This window comes from Zingiber officinale, chromosome 1B, assembly GCF_018446385.1.
Source record: "Zingiber officinale cultivar Zhangliang chromosome 1B, Zo_v1.1, whole genome shotgun sequence".
NCBI classification, from domain to species: Eukaryota; Viridiplantae; Streptophyta; class Magnoliopsida; order Zingiberales; family Zingiberaceae; genus Zingiber; species Zingiber officinale.
In genome coordinates, this window is record NC_055986.1 from 4,883,084 (window position 1) to 4,898,774 (window position 15,691).

The 15,691-nt window shown below is 33.2% G+C and overlaps 1 protein-coding gene across 1 annotated transcript; it reads left to right on the top strand.

Annotated features, from left to right (window-relative positions):
* The first annotated feature begins 4,301 nt into the window (after window positions 1–4,301).
* On the top strand, window positions 4,302–14,499 carry LOC122047707 (cytosolic endo-beta-N-acetylglucosaminidase 1-like). The gene is made up of 11 exons (XM_042609147.1): window positions 4,302–4,818; window positions 5,231–5,368; window positions 5,602–5,711; window positions 5,813–5,924; window positions 6,003–6,110; window positions 7,463–7,575; window positions 9,308–9,389; window positions 11,029–11,109; window positions 12,466–12,524; window positions 13,285–13,420; window positions 13,526–14,499. The coding sequence occupies exons 1-11, from the start codon at window positions 4,369–4,371 to the stop codon at window positions 14,243–14,245; spliced, it is 2,109 nt and encodes a 702-aa protein (XP_042465081.1). The 5' UTR covers window positions 4,302–4,368; the 3' UTR covers window positions 14,246–14,499.
* The last annotated feature ends 1,192 nt before the right edge of the window (window positions 14,500–15,691 follow it).

Here is a 15,691-nt window from a genome sequence, read left to right on the forward strand (position 1 = left end):
CTGTGCTTGGCACAGCCTCGACGCTCAATATATCTTCTTCGAACAATTTATGGTTGTTTAAAAGTTTTGTTGAATAAAAATTATGATATTAGAGAGATTGATTAGTTGATTGTTGAGATGATGATGATTGCTGAACTAGAAGAGGAGGGAGTAGTTCGATTTAAAAACAGGATAGATTAATTAATCAAGTAACTTATTTTCCATAAAAAAAAAGAGAAATTTACTCTCTTTTTGTTTTTCCACCCTTTTGCTTTTTGATGTCTTGCTGAAAATAGCCAATAATAATTATTTTTTACATGTAAAAGAAAAAAAATATGTAGGCATTTTGGAATGAGTAAAAGGCACGTCTCCTTCTATTTGTGAACCCTCCACCCTTTTTGTTCTTGATTGTGAGCTCTTCCTAATTCATCTTCCATTGACTCCTTAAACCCTCTATTATTCTTTTCAAAGTCTCTTTTTAATTGTCCTAGTCAAACTCTATTATACTATATGTCATTATAGTATTTATTTTAAAAAACTCCTCCCATTTTCTAATTATTAATTAATGATTATAAATTGACCTTGTAATGTACTTTCCATCTAATCTGAAGACGGATTATGAAAAAAAATGAAATCATCTTTTATTACAATGCTATAATTATAGTGTTTGTTCGTTATTATTAGTATCTAAATGTCATGTAATATTTAGTTCTTAAGTATGCTTAGGGCATTTCCAATGTAAATTTTGTGAGAGATTTGTAGAATCAAAAAATCTCAATAAAAAAATTTAACTATTGTAGAGATGAAGCTTGAAGTTTATATTCAAGAGTAGTATTGAGATCGTCTCCATTATAAAATTTTATTAAAACTTCTCTAATATTTAGAGTTTTAAATGAGTTTTTTTTTGTCCAATTTATAACATATAATTGCATGAATTCATACATATTACATAGATTTTGAAAAAAAAAATAACAGGTTTAAATTTTTACTACCATTCTTAAATTATAAACCTTAAACTTCACCTCTACAATAGTTCAAACCTTTTTATTTAATTTTTTTAATTCTACAAAGCTTTCACAAACCTTACATTAAAGATATCTTGAAAACTCAAATATATATATATATTTCTTTTAAAGATGGAACTTGTGATTAATGATAAAATAGTCTTACATTTTGATTTGTAATTTGTAATATAAAGAGTTATATGATTTATAACGTAGAATTCATTAAAAAAAATTATAGGATTTTTTTTTTAAGAAAATAATAGATTTGTATTTTTAATATGTTATTAATGTGACATATTAGAAAATAAAAAAAACCTCATTTAGCAATTGAAGATGTCATTAGATTCCAAAACGGTCTTTAATCCTCGACTAAATCTATCGTCAATAAAAGTTGGAGTCGGTGTGGGTCAATTTTGATGACCGTGCTGGAGAATTATTGAAGTAGGGGCCCGCCCCTTCCCCCCAATAAACAAGGGCACTAGGCGCTTGGTAGGGTATAGGAATAGAGTGGTTATTAGAACGTTGATAGGTGGAAGAATGCGGAAGGTGAGGAGAAAAGACAAAATTTTAACATCGCGGCATTTACTGCGCTTCTTATTCAATCACTGTAGTCCATTCCAACCTGCACGCATTTAGTCACACAAGTTTCCTTTAATAATAATAATAATAATTTTAATTAAGAAATTGAATAAAATTGAACCACTATAGTAATTTTTTTTCTATGATAAATAAAACTCTGCTCTCCTTTATTCCACTAAAATTAACTTTTTTTAAAAGATTAGTTTAATTTGTTTTTTATTTCAATGTTTGATAAAATCCATACAAAATTATGAATGAGGGTAGTAAAAATCAAAAGGGAGTTTATTATTATTATTATTTGAATATTTTTTAAAAAATAAAATAATCCTCTAGTATATTTTTTTCATATACCAGTTGCTTAATATATACTAGTGATCGTGCACACGCGTCGCATGTGTAATATAATACATTAAAATCACATTGACGATTTATAATAAAATTATATTAATTAAAGTATTTTAGCATTAAAAATACTAAAGTAGAGTCATTATTAGAGTCATTAGGGTAAAGTACTTAACTTTTGAAAATTAAATTTGAATTATTTGGGTCTTTGAAAATCTGAATTATTTGAATTTTCGAGTGTCACCCTTACGACTTCCCTATGAAAAAAATTAATTTAATTTAATATTATACTTATCTTAGTAAAAAAAACTAAGAAAAGTATATTTTTTTAAGTCTAACATATTTATAGAAATTTCTTTGATCATAGTGTTGTCAATTTTAAGATGTGGGACTAAAAAGAATTATATTTTTTTATATAAAACAACCAGAGAAAATTAATGATGAGAAAAATTCATAATAATATACCGCAGCTGAGTCTCGAACTCTAGATTACTGATTGTTTCGCTTGTAGATTTACTAATAAATCTTGAAATTATTTTTAATGTGAATAGAAAAAAGGATATTAACGTAAATTCATTTTAGGCTTCACCAAAAGTTAGTTAGTAAAGGGGGGAGATTTTTAATAAAATAGTAAGATATATTTTTATTTTAATTTAGTTAAACTTATTACACATAAAAGTATTTTTATATTTAAATATTATTTATCATTTTTATTAAAAATATTTAAATTGATTCGGATCTCTTTAAAATTATTAATAATGACTTACACTATTATAACAACTATTATATAGTTGTTAAAAAATGTAGCAGATATATAATTATATAATAACTATTATATCATAACAATTATAGGGAGGTACTACAACATCACTAAAATAAAATTTGATATAATAATTTTAAAATAATTTTGATACATTTTAAATATTTTTAACAAAATTGATATTTTTTTTAGATAATAGTACGCTATCTACCATAATTTTAATAAAATTTGAACAAATTTATTATAACCTTACCACTAATTAAAATAATAATTAGGGCAGCCTTTTTATTTTTGCCGAGCATAATTAGTTTTTTCAAAAATCAAGTTACCGAGCATAATTGCATCATTTTTTAAAGCATATCTCATTCTAATTTCGACAGCTATAAAATATATGATGGGATGATAAGGGGAGCCCATCGGGTGCGGGTCAATTATCGAGATGGAGGTTAAAGTCATGATTGTCAATATCAGGGTGTCAAAAGGCTCATCTACAATATCTGAATTGAGATCGACTAAAATAGTCAATCGAGGAATTAGTGTCCGAGTGGACCAACCGTCTAACTTGGATAATACAATAAGATCATCAAACACTCAGGGCGAGACGACAAGACGCTAGGAGACCGAAGAGCTTGTCCGATCGATAAGAGATTACAACGATCGATCGAAAAATCAGTGTCCGAGCGGACCAATCGTCTAGCTTGAATAATACAATAAGATTGCCAGTCATTCAGTGCAGGACGACAGGACACTGAGGAGACCGAAGAGTTTATCCGATTTGGAGGGACAAGTTACTACACCTAGTCATCGCAATAAAGAGTAGCTGAGGCCGACAGAGCGGGGGGAGTCCCAACTGAGCGACTATCCCGCTTGGCCAAGCAGCGGGATCAGTATCATATCTCTCGATATTCTTTTGGAAAATAGCGTCGTTGATACGAGATATGACCAACAGGTGAATCGTACAATGGAAGATTTTACATGCCCTGTTAAAATATGATATCAGAAGTACTTTCTGACAAGTCCTTTCATGGGATGCATTGGAGAACGTGTCCACACCTAAAGGAGTGTGCACGTTGCCAAGTAAAACTTTATATAAGGGGGGTGTCAAATCATCGACGGAGGTACGCATTATTCACTATTTGCGCTTGCGTTACTGTTGCACTACTTTCCTCTACAGTTCCAATGACTGATTTGAACGTCAGAGGGTCAACGCTGGGACCCTTTCCCTAGCTTAATAATGACGTTATTCATTTCGCAGAGAAGGATGCTATCTATCTAGACAATATAACAATTATATCTCCAACTTTCCACCTTAGACACTATCAATATAAATATAAAAATAAATATAAATATAAAAATTAATAATCTTAAAGAATTTAAAATCCACAAAAGTATTACTCCAAAGAATATTTTTTAAAAAATATATGTGCCTTTTCACGAAGAATAATCTTTATTTTTTTATTATCTGTGAAATAATAAACATGTAAATTGGAAAGTGAGAAATTGAGGAAAATAATATTTTAATATTTTAGGAATAAATTTTATTTTTTAATTTAAAAAAGACTGGAATAAGTAGGGTTGAATTTTAATGTTTTTTTGTTACTATAAAATAAATTTTAAAACTCTTTGTTTATGAGCCATTGACTACGAAACGGTTGCCGTGGATGGCGAACACTGCGACCATTCCGAAAACTGATCCTCCGCCAAATGGAGCACTTGCGCGAGATCTGCAAGTTCCTCAAAACCCTAGTCGACTTCCTCCTCTGCCGTCGCGACCGCCTTCCGAAGCGCGACCCCAAGCCATGGGATCCTCCCTTCGACCCGTCGCAGCCCTCTCCCCCGATCTCCTATCCCATCACCAGCCTCGAAGCCCTCGCCTCCCGCTCCTACCTCCGCTCTTATCATTTCCCCTTCAACCGCGCCTCCGTCCCGCTCCCGTCCTCCGCCGCCTTTCTTCCCCCCCGCCGTAGGATCCTCGTTTGCCACGACATGAAGGGCGGGTACGTCGACGACCTGCGAGTGCAGGGGAGCGGCAACCCCGGAGCATACGCGATTTGGCATTGGTACCTCATGGATGTCTTCGTCTACTTCTCGCATGACCTGGTCACGCTGCCGCCGCCGTGCTGGACCAACGCCGCCCACACCCATGGCGTCAAGGTATTCTCTCCCGATGCTCCTCATCCCCTTTATGTTGTTGTTTGGTCTAAAATGCTCCAGCTCCACTAGTCTTGATAATTACGGTGATGATTTTCTTTATGAGCTATACCTTACTATTTTATTCATGTTTTCGCTGCAGATAAAACAGTGGTTGACTGATCAGCGACATTCTATTTAATTTTGCTCAAAACACATACGTTTCTATGTCTCTGAGATTCATTTTTCCTTCATCCAGTCTTTTTTTTAAACTTTCCTAACCTCTGTTTGCTTATTAACCTTTCATTTATCAAAGTGTGGAAGTTTATCTTACCTAAGTTCATTCAGTCAGCTTGATTCACATGATGCTGCTTTCTATTCTGTGAAAAATTAACTTATTCTCTTTGCTTTGTTGCATGATTTAACGGATATGAAGGTCTTAGGAACTTTCTTGGTTGAATGGGATGAAGGTAGAGTAATTTGTGATACCTTGCTTTCGTCAAAGGAGTCTTCCCAAATGTATGCTGAACGACTTACAGAACTAGCTAGTGCTTTGGGATTTGATGGTTGGCTGGTTAGTCTCATCTTCCCTTCTCTTCCCTTGCTCCCCTTTTTTTTTTTTTGTGCGCATGTCTGCAGAATCTTTGTTTCCAAATAGGTTTTTCTTTAGTTTGGAGTTCTTGATTTTTTGGCTTTGTATCTTCTCCAAGAATTGCTTTTCTAGGAGTTGAATTCGATGTTGATTTGTAAGTTTGGTTTTGTGTATTGACCCATATAAAAATGATACATGATAGTAAGACTTTTCAGGTCAATATAGAAGTCAATCTGGACAAGAAGCAAGTTAATAACTTGAAGGAGTTTGTCCATCATCTATCGTGTACTATGCATTCTTCAGTTCCCGGGTCTTTAGTCATATGGTCATTTCACTCACTAAATTTTAAATTCTCTGATAATACAACTCCTCATTACACTTTCTTAGTGAACTGTATTAGTGGTCAGAATGATTTGTAAAATGCAGGTATGACGCTGTAACTATTGATGGTAAACTTGCCTGGCAAAACAAACTGAATGATGCCAACAAGCCATTTTTTGATTTATGCGATGGTATTTTTGTCAACTATACTTGGCAGGTAGAATTTTATTCAATGTTAAACAAGTGAACTTCTTCATACTCTTTTACCTTGAACTTAGATCCCCCAATCCTGCAGGAAGGTTACCCCAAAGTTTCAGCTGTCAATGCAGGCAACAGAAGGTTGGATGTTTACATGGGCATTGATGTTTTTGGCAGAAACACCTTTGGTGGTGGAGAGTGGAATGTATGTAACAACACCTTGCCAAAAATCATTTTCTTTAAAATTTTCCATTATTGCAGATAAAAGAATTTCCTTAACACAATTTGTAGGTGTAATATTAATTTGAACATATTTAACTTATGCCTGCCACTTTGACAATTTGTTTTCAGTATCGGCTCTTTTTTCTTAGGTTAATCAGTTTTTATTGTCATGGTTCTAGGTAGTTTCTTTCTACAGCATGTATAGGTTCACTTTACTAAGTCATGAAGCTGTACTTATTGTTACAGAACCTAGTACCACTTTTTAACAGTTCACTAGGATTTAGATATGGTGATCATCACCAATAGTATCACTACATCAATAACAACCAAAGACGAAGTGCATAAACAATTTAGTGGAAAAATCCGTTGAAAAATGAAAGAGTGAAAAAACCACGGGTGAAAAATATTCCACCTATAATGGGAGAGTGCAAATTTTTTTTCTCTCATATATATGAACTAGACTACCAGTGTAGAACTATAAAAATACCTAATCTAAAACCACATCATTGTCTTCAATCTTGAAGATGGAATCCCAATGAGGATTTTGCTATCATTCCTTAGCATGCCTCCAAAATTTTGGCCTACTGAAATCCTCAAACAATTTCTCTTGATTGTTGGTGTATGAAGCCTCCAATTGCCCTGGATTCTTCTTTCTGATGGCCTTGCAAAGTCCTTATATAAATCTTCTGGAAGACAAAATCAAGTTTTTTCTCATTAGACATGCTAAACGTGCTGCTTTGGACAGTGGACTGGCTTCTACACTTGTATGATTAGAGTTAGAGGAGTAAAAGGAAATGAATGCATGCTGATGATTATATTTCGCATATTTTTTTAACTAAACGTTGTAGCACCTTATTTGGCTGAGTTAAGTGTCTTGCCTTGTGGGATCATGCCTGCGGTAGTCACCTTAGTCATGATGAACAGAGCAGAAATATAGAGGAAATGCATAGCTGCATGGCTGTAACAATTCATTTTTAGTTCTAAGGGCTGCCAGAGACTAAGAATGTACTTCATGTGAGATGCACTAGCAAGTTTTAATTGCTTTAGAGGGCTCTGTGATTCACTGCAGTTAGATAATAGACTTGGATTTGGAGTTGGATTTGGGAGTCATTTAGAAAGCTCACATGCACTCCCAGCCGAGCCACTTTGGAATTGCTTGATAAAGCCTTCACACACCGTTAGGGTTATTGGATCAGAAAAGGTCATTGCTTTCTATATTGACATATTTCTTAATTTTGCACATCATTTATATGCACATAAATGTGTTCCTGCATTATTAATAGCAGTACAATTATCAAGATAAAATCTAAAATTTTTTTTCCTTTACCATGACAGTCAAACGTAGCCCTTGATGCTCTAAAGAAGGATGATGTTTCAGCTGCAATATTTGCTCCCGCATGGGTATATGAAACTAATCAAAAACCTGACTTTCAAACTGCACATAATTGGTATAAACTTCCCACTTTAATTGTATAGTTCATTGCTTCGTAAATATACATTTTCATGTGAAAAGTTTTAGAATTTTAACTTAACTGGTAAGGAAGATGGTATATCTGTTCCCCATGGTTTTCCCCTTTCAATTCCATTGCTGTTAACATATCGAATAATGGTGATTCAAGAAGGCTTCCCACATTGTTGTATATGAATTACTGACTTGGCTTGAATAAATGAAAGCAGATACAACCCTGACGTTGGAAGAAACGTCTTGATAAACTAAAACCTTTAGAAAATTGAAATGTCTTAGTGTGCATGCAGCAAGCTTTATTGAATTATTTTCAATTTATGCTTCATATTATTTTTTCAATTCTTTGGGTAGAGCAGAGGGAGTGGGAAGATAAATGGGAAGAATACAAAGACCATTATGACAAGGATCTACATCTGATAGGTATGAAGTCTTCCAAAAGATCAGTGATTTTTAGGCACTCATGTTGTTTCAATAAAATTGTTAAGTGATCTTGATACTTCAGGAAGAAGTTGACGAGTGGTGGGTTGATGATCCATGATGAGATGATCATGGAAGGGTCTTGACATGAGTCTGTGCCGTATTTGATGAGAAGCAACATTCACTGAAGCTAAGAACAATTATAGGAACCAATAGCAAAAAAACAATGAGATGGAAGAGCATCCTCATATTGAGGTAGGCAAGAAGGAAACCAAAGTAGACTAGAGATTGAGATAATGTTGCTGCTGCTACTTGATTTGGAGACAGATAAAGTTTGTGGGAGTCACCATTGGAGGAGGAATAAGGTGCAAGTGACAGAGGTAGTGATGGCATGGATGAGGAAGTCTCTTGGAAAGAGGAGGAAATATAGATGAGCATTGCAACTTGTTGCAGATGATTGTACCACCTGGTTTGATGATCAAAAGTAGACAGGTGTCACCTTAAGTAGGTTTAGCCAAGGGACACGTCAAAGGCGAGGGAGTCGCTATTGAACTTGTTGAAGATGATAAGGCCTTAGGCTCTTGACATGTTTGCCTGGAGTGGATGTTGGAGAGAGGACACCAAGCTTTATGTAACATGAGGTTGTCAGAAAGAGAATGATTGATGCTGCTAAAGGCAAACACAAGAAGCCATTTCAGAATCATATAGGATTTCTTATATTGTTGCCTAAGGATTTGCCTCTATGTGGGGTTGATAAGGGATTATCTTGTCAAAGAAAGAGGAATGGAGAGTGTGGTGGGGCAGAGTAGGAGAGCAGGGAAGGAAGGCTATACAACTATGCCAAGCCTATGGTTTCCCCCTCAAAGGAAAACACATGGATCATCTTGTTCTTGTTTCCTTTGAACATCTACATGAAAGATTCTAGTATAACACTTAATGACCAATAGCCAACATGGGATTAAACAATTAACCTAACTAAAAGTATATAACCACTAGCTCTAACACATCAGTTATCACTGTGCTTCATACTCTAGCTTAGGAGAGGTCAGATATGACATTAATAAAATGAATTAAAATTTTCACATTCAATTTATTCGTTTTCCTTAAGTTGTAGTTTTAGGAGGAGTCTTGAAGGTCACAGGTTCGAGTCGCAGAAACAATCTCTTGCAAGGCAGGATAAGACTGTATACAATAGACTCAATATGGTTTGACGCTTCCCCGGGACCCCACATTAGCGGGAACTTTGTGCATCGGGCAACCCTTAAGTTGAAGTTTACATGGGTCCTTGAATTGTGCAGCTGGTGGGGCCTTGTTGAGCAGTCATGGGGGATCCTTCAGCACTACCCAAAAGAGTTGCCCTTCTTTTCGGACTTTGATCAGGTGGGCATCGATTTATTTGTTTTTACGTAGTTCAAAGCTCTCAAATTGACTAGCATATTAAGTTTTATACTTGAACTTACTTATTAAATGTTTCCCATCCTTTGTTACAAGTAGAACATGAAAATTTACAAGATGCTCTAATTAACTTCGGCAACAAAACAATATAGCTAAAATTTTATGCTGGAATCTGATTTATCAAGGAACATGATTTTGAGCTTGGGAAGCTATGATAGTTGGCTATTTTGTAGCAATCTGAAATGACTTTTGCAAGGCATTTACCATTATAGAGGATATGATTTGTACTGATATTTTTTTCTTGTTATGACATGCTATTTTTGTGTTGTACATGTAATTTAGACATCAGACACATTATGAGCAGTAACACCTGCACAAAAAAAAACAGTATCTAAAAAAATTTAAAATAAGGAAGTAGTGGTCGAAAATTTCAAACAAAAATGTCAAGTGATTACTTCACAACAAGGCTCTTAATGCAATTTATAATCGTATTTTTTTACTAGCTTATCATGTAAAGGGGTAAGGCAAGTACAAAGATAAAGCATCAAAATGTACAATGCCCCACAACAGTACAAATGATAGAGAAAAACCCATCTGGAAAGTGTCTTATATCACCTACTAGGTGACAATTTTAAGTGTGAGAAAGCACCACAGAGAAGTAAGGAAGACTGTGCCAAATATAGATATGGAATATGATTGACCATGAGTGAGAGAGATCACTGGTGGCAAATGCAACCCTCTACTTGTCTGCCTGTAAAATGACTTGGGGTGCTAGAGTAAATACCAGTTTTAAGTTTTCTTACCCAGAATGATTATTGATTTGGGCTTAGGAATCTTACAGTTTGTCTATTTTTGGTAAAACTAAACCTTTTTTAATATCAATGTTCAAATATTTTTTTTCATAGAATAGATTCAGTAAGTTTTTGAGAAGCTGGAGGTTTCATATACGAAAATATGAACATGGATCTTTATTTTATGATGTATGCATATGCCTATACTCATCCAACTCCATCTTTATATGACAAAGATTTAGTTATCTAAACATATCAATCTACTTTGGCAAATTTTGTTTTTTGTTTTTTCATCTTAACGACTCAAAAATGGATTTTTAAGATCCAACTTGCTATTTCTCTGTAGCCTCATGTTCTTTTTTTGGTTGAGATCATCATAGGCTGCACTTGCCTTTGTATGCATTCTGCTTGATTATACAATGTATATGAATTATGATAATAGCAAACAATGTGTCAGATATCTCTATTTTGGAAAAAAAATAAATATGGCCACTAGTGTAGGATTGAAATGTTAACATATTTTCTTAAGGGTCTATCACACACCATCTATGATAGGATTATGTAATCACGTTCTTATTCTTGAAAAGTTGTTTCATGATGATTACTATTGAAGGATTCAGTTAGCATGTTTTATATGCTTTTGCTTTTCAGTTTCATCATCTCAAGTGGCAATGCGTTGAGTAGTTTTTATCTTTTTGACCGACGTATTAAGTTTATTGAAATACTCTTTGTTATTAGCAAGTATTCAGATTTATCATCGAATCTTTTGTTATTGTTCTGTATGTGCGTCAAATTCTTCTTTATTTCATTTGTCTGATATCTTTTGATTCTAGGGTCATGGCTATCATTTCTCCATTGAAGGTTTTCAGGTAGCTAAAGATCCATGGAATAACATATCTTCACAAGGCTTTCAGGTATTATTTATGATCCTAACATGCTCCATAAAATTGCTTGTATGCCTGATTCATTATGTTTTCTTAGTTTATTTCTTAGGTCTCCAAGCTTTTTCAGATTCTGTCATGTTATATTTATATATGTTGTATTTTTTTTCGAACACCTTTTTTTTGTGCTACTATCATAAAACATGATAAGAAATATAAATAAGCTATGGCTTCTTAGAAAAGGTTCACTATTGATTAGAAATCGTTACATGAGGCCTGAGACAACATAAGCCCATATTTGGCATAAGATTACTATTGGTTAAAATGACACCTTTTCATCACAATTTTTAAACCATGAAAATCTTTCCTATAACTGTTGTGGGAAATTGAGTGGCAAAAATTATTCTGAACAATATCTATTTCTTTTATCTAATTACAATACAATTTACCATTCCACTTTAAAGAAATATTGGAATTTCCTTTGTTTTTATGTAATCTTTCTTCAAGCATGGCAACTCTTTGAACACATTTTTAATTTAATTCAACTCAGGACATTGTTTTTATGATGTATTTTACATTTATATTCTATTTCATATTTGGATTTATATTCTGGTCATTCTTCTCGAGAGAATTTATTCCTTGATTCCGAGAAGTTCTATAAATAGAGAAGCCATGAAGTCGAGGAATATTAATAACTTATTACAGTAATATTAATTAATTACATTATAACAATATAAATAAAGTAATACAAAACATTAATTTAATAATTAAAATCATTACTATAACAATTTAATTTGATCAACTAGAATGTTAGATCTCGTCCTCTTTTGCCATTGGCATTCTTCGTGCGGGTCTCTTCACTATCAAAATCATGCCACCACAGTTTTACCAAATACATAATTAACTTTTCCATTTATTGTTGTTTTAGCACTATTGCCTTTTTCATGTTGCCAAAGTTATGCCAAATTAATCCCAAGTAAATCACGTGTGCTGCTCAGTTATTTTAACTGTTTTGCTGAATCATATTATAATCCAATCTCATAGCTGTGTAATATTGGATCCGTATTATTCAACATCTTGGTTATTTTATAATTTTTCTCTTCTTATAGTTACCTTGTTGTTATTGATTTTTTTATCCTATTGCTCTTGTTGACTCACTCAAAAGATGCTTTGCCTACATCTTGTTAATTATATAAATAAGAAGCTTCTAAACTTGATTTAATTCAATTCAACATATGCTATTGTTTTCCTATTCCTTTAGAAAGTATATTCCAATTAATTGTAGTAGCTAGCTATTGTGGAGGTTGAAACCGATTTTGTATCCTTGTATTACGTCTATCAAGCACTGTCTACAATTACTAAGGCAAATTTGTATATTTCTTAAAACAGCCTATTCTTGGTAATCCTGTTAACCATAATAGCTCCAGTACCATTGAAGCTTTTATCAAGTAAGTTTTATGTATTTTTAAAGCAAAAAAAGTTCATTTGTTCAGCTACTTCAGTGTTGTGATTATAACTGTATATTTGCACATTTTAATCAACATGATCCATTTTTACATACATTTATTATTGTGCTGCTGCTGTTAGCATGTTGCATTTAGGTGGAGGAGCGCTTAATATGTTCCACAGAGCCTTTCCAGAACTGTGTAATCATAGCAATTCGAGTTATAGTCAAGTTTTGTGACTCAAGTTATAGTCAAAACTTTTGGAATCTTTTGGCAAACATCATCACTACTATGCTGCAAACTCACGAGGTCAGACCCAAGTGGACCGAAATCAAAGAAACTTAGCTAGTCACCAAGACTATAACCCTAATAATCTATTGATTAATAAAACTACCGGCCCATCAAAACAAATAGGAGAGTTTCCATTAGTTTCAAAATAGAGGAACTCAAATTCATACATTTATAGCAAAAGACATTCAAGATCTTTCATGGTAACGTTCTTGACTCGTAATTTCTATTGTAGAAATGTGTAGGAAAAGCAATTTTCTTCTGCCTATACTTTTTGTAAATTTACTTCTTCTTTTTTTCTTAAAAAAAAGAAGCATTTATGTGCTAGTAGCATATAAATGTCATTTCAAATTCTCATCCTTTTCTACGTTTTTTGTCCTTTCTCAACCTAATTTTGCAATTCTTATTCTTTTATTTTGCTAAAAATATTCAACATGCAACATGTCTTGTTATTATTTTGATCTGTTATTATTAGTTTCAAGGATGCATCTTATTCTGGAGGAGGAAATATTACTGCTAAAGGAAGTCTAATGGATAACTCTTTTTTCTCTGCAAAGCTCTTCCATGGACAACTTCTATTGGATGATCAACCCGTGTACATATCATATTCTGTAAGCTGCATCTTCTCCCATAGTAATTGTTTTCCTAGTTGTTGGAATCTCCTCAACAGAGTTTTACTAATTTTCAGGTGTTGAATTATTTGATTTTTCATGCAGGTAAAAGTAGATGAAAATTCTCTCTTTGGATTACATCTTGAATTGTTATCAGAAACCAACGGAAGGACGTGTGCCCTTATCGCAAGTGATTCTGAATCTTTCACCAATGCAGGCCTAGAGTACAATATAATCATCAAGCCCCAAATAAAAAGTAAGGTGGAGGATGCATTGGCTTACCCACCTTGGTTTATACATGAAGCTGTCTTGACACTGGGTGACTATACATTAGCTGGCATTTATATGGTATGTACCTTGAAAAGTCGTGGCCTGATTACCATACAAAACAACAAAAGTTCATCTCAAGAAGGTACCTTACCAGAAACCTCTGGATCTTCACTCTACTATGCATCACTAGGTCACATCAGCATTCGAAACAAAGAGGATGGCACGGAATATCCACCAGCAGATTTATGGGTCACTCGAGCTCAGAATATTCTGTGCATCTCAGATTCTCTTGGAAACAAAATGCTCAACCTGAAACTAACTTGGAAGCTCAATGAAGGATCCACGACATCATTTCAGAGATATAACATCTACGCTCAAAGTGGCTCAGGCCTGCAGTACCTGGGTCTTTCTAGAGCTGAAGCATTTTACGTTTCAGATCTTAGTGTTTATATTGGAGTCACAACCCTCAGGTTTATCATTCAAGTACGTGGCCTTGATGGAACATGCCAAAAGCTTGCTGAATCTCCTTATCTGGATTTGACTCTTGAAGATTAAATCATATCGGGGCTTGCTCAGCATTATAGTTGCCACTTTGGTATTGACTGGCAACAGAGTGGTGTATCTTAATCAATGTGAAATATCAATTCCTTTGCGCAGTTAGATGTGTCTTGGTATGTTTCTGAATTTTATACGAGCCATGTTGAATAGTATGACACAACACAGTTCACCTCGTCTATTTAATTAAATGATTATACCGAATTAATTTGTTACCAATTTTTTTAAAAAAGGGATAGTCCGATGTACAAAGTTCTTATTATGCGGGATCTTCGGGAAGAATTCATCGTATGCAGTTTTATCTTATTTTTGATAAGAGATTATTTTCAGAATTTGAACTCATGATATTTTAATTATATGATAATAATTTTTAAAGTTCTTCAATTCGTTACCAATTTGTCTTCTCAAAATGCTCTTACCACTACAAGATTATTAAAATGTGTGTTTCTAAAATTTGAAAATTCGTAGTAACGAAATTCTATTACCTGATAGTTACGATGCAGACAACTATAAATGGGGCTAAGTGTTTGTTATGTAATTATCTCGTAATTTGACGATGCTAATAATTAAATGATAAAAAAATAGATTTGGAGAGAGATTTTAATAAATATTTATAAAATCAACTATAGTTTATGGATGAATAAACAAGGTAATTAGCTCCATGCCGTGTTGACTAAATGGTTGGATGTTTTTTTTTTTTCGCTTGCAAAATCAGTAGCTTTCTGTTTGCTACACGTAGCAGCGCGTAATTGTTACTGATGTTAAATCTTAAATTTCAAGAGATCAAAATTTTTAAGTCGGATTAAAATATACGACGTATAATATATCAAATAATTTATAACTAATTACAGATAAAATCTATAACATCAAGATTTCAGATAAAAAAAATCATTTATAACGTCAAGATTTCAAATAAAAAAATATCATTTAATTATTATTATTATTATTATTATTTTTTTGGAGATTGCGAACAATTTTAATTTTAGTTTTTTATATATTGTACTCATAGCTACCACAATTTTATAATAGTTACGGAACAACGTAGTTACAATTCAATTGTAATAATTGTAAAATCGTAGTTATTATAACTATATAATAGTTATAATTATTATACCATTGTAATTGCTACATAGTTATAACAATTATAATTTTGTAACGGTTATATCAATATCTATTAATTTAGATGGAAAAAAATAAGAGATAGATAATAATATGAATAAGTTACTATTGGTTAAAAAGGTAAATACGTTCGCTCCCAACATCCCGTCGATCCGTCCCAAGATCAACACAGAAAAGGTAAATCACGGACGGCTACTAACTTTTAGAATAATGATTAACACATATGAAAGATATTTATCTCGACTTTATCGAGATTCAAATCCCATAAATAAATTATTATTGCTATTGTATAGTGCTGGACGATAGATGGGTAAATTTTAAATGAAA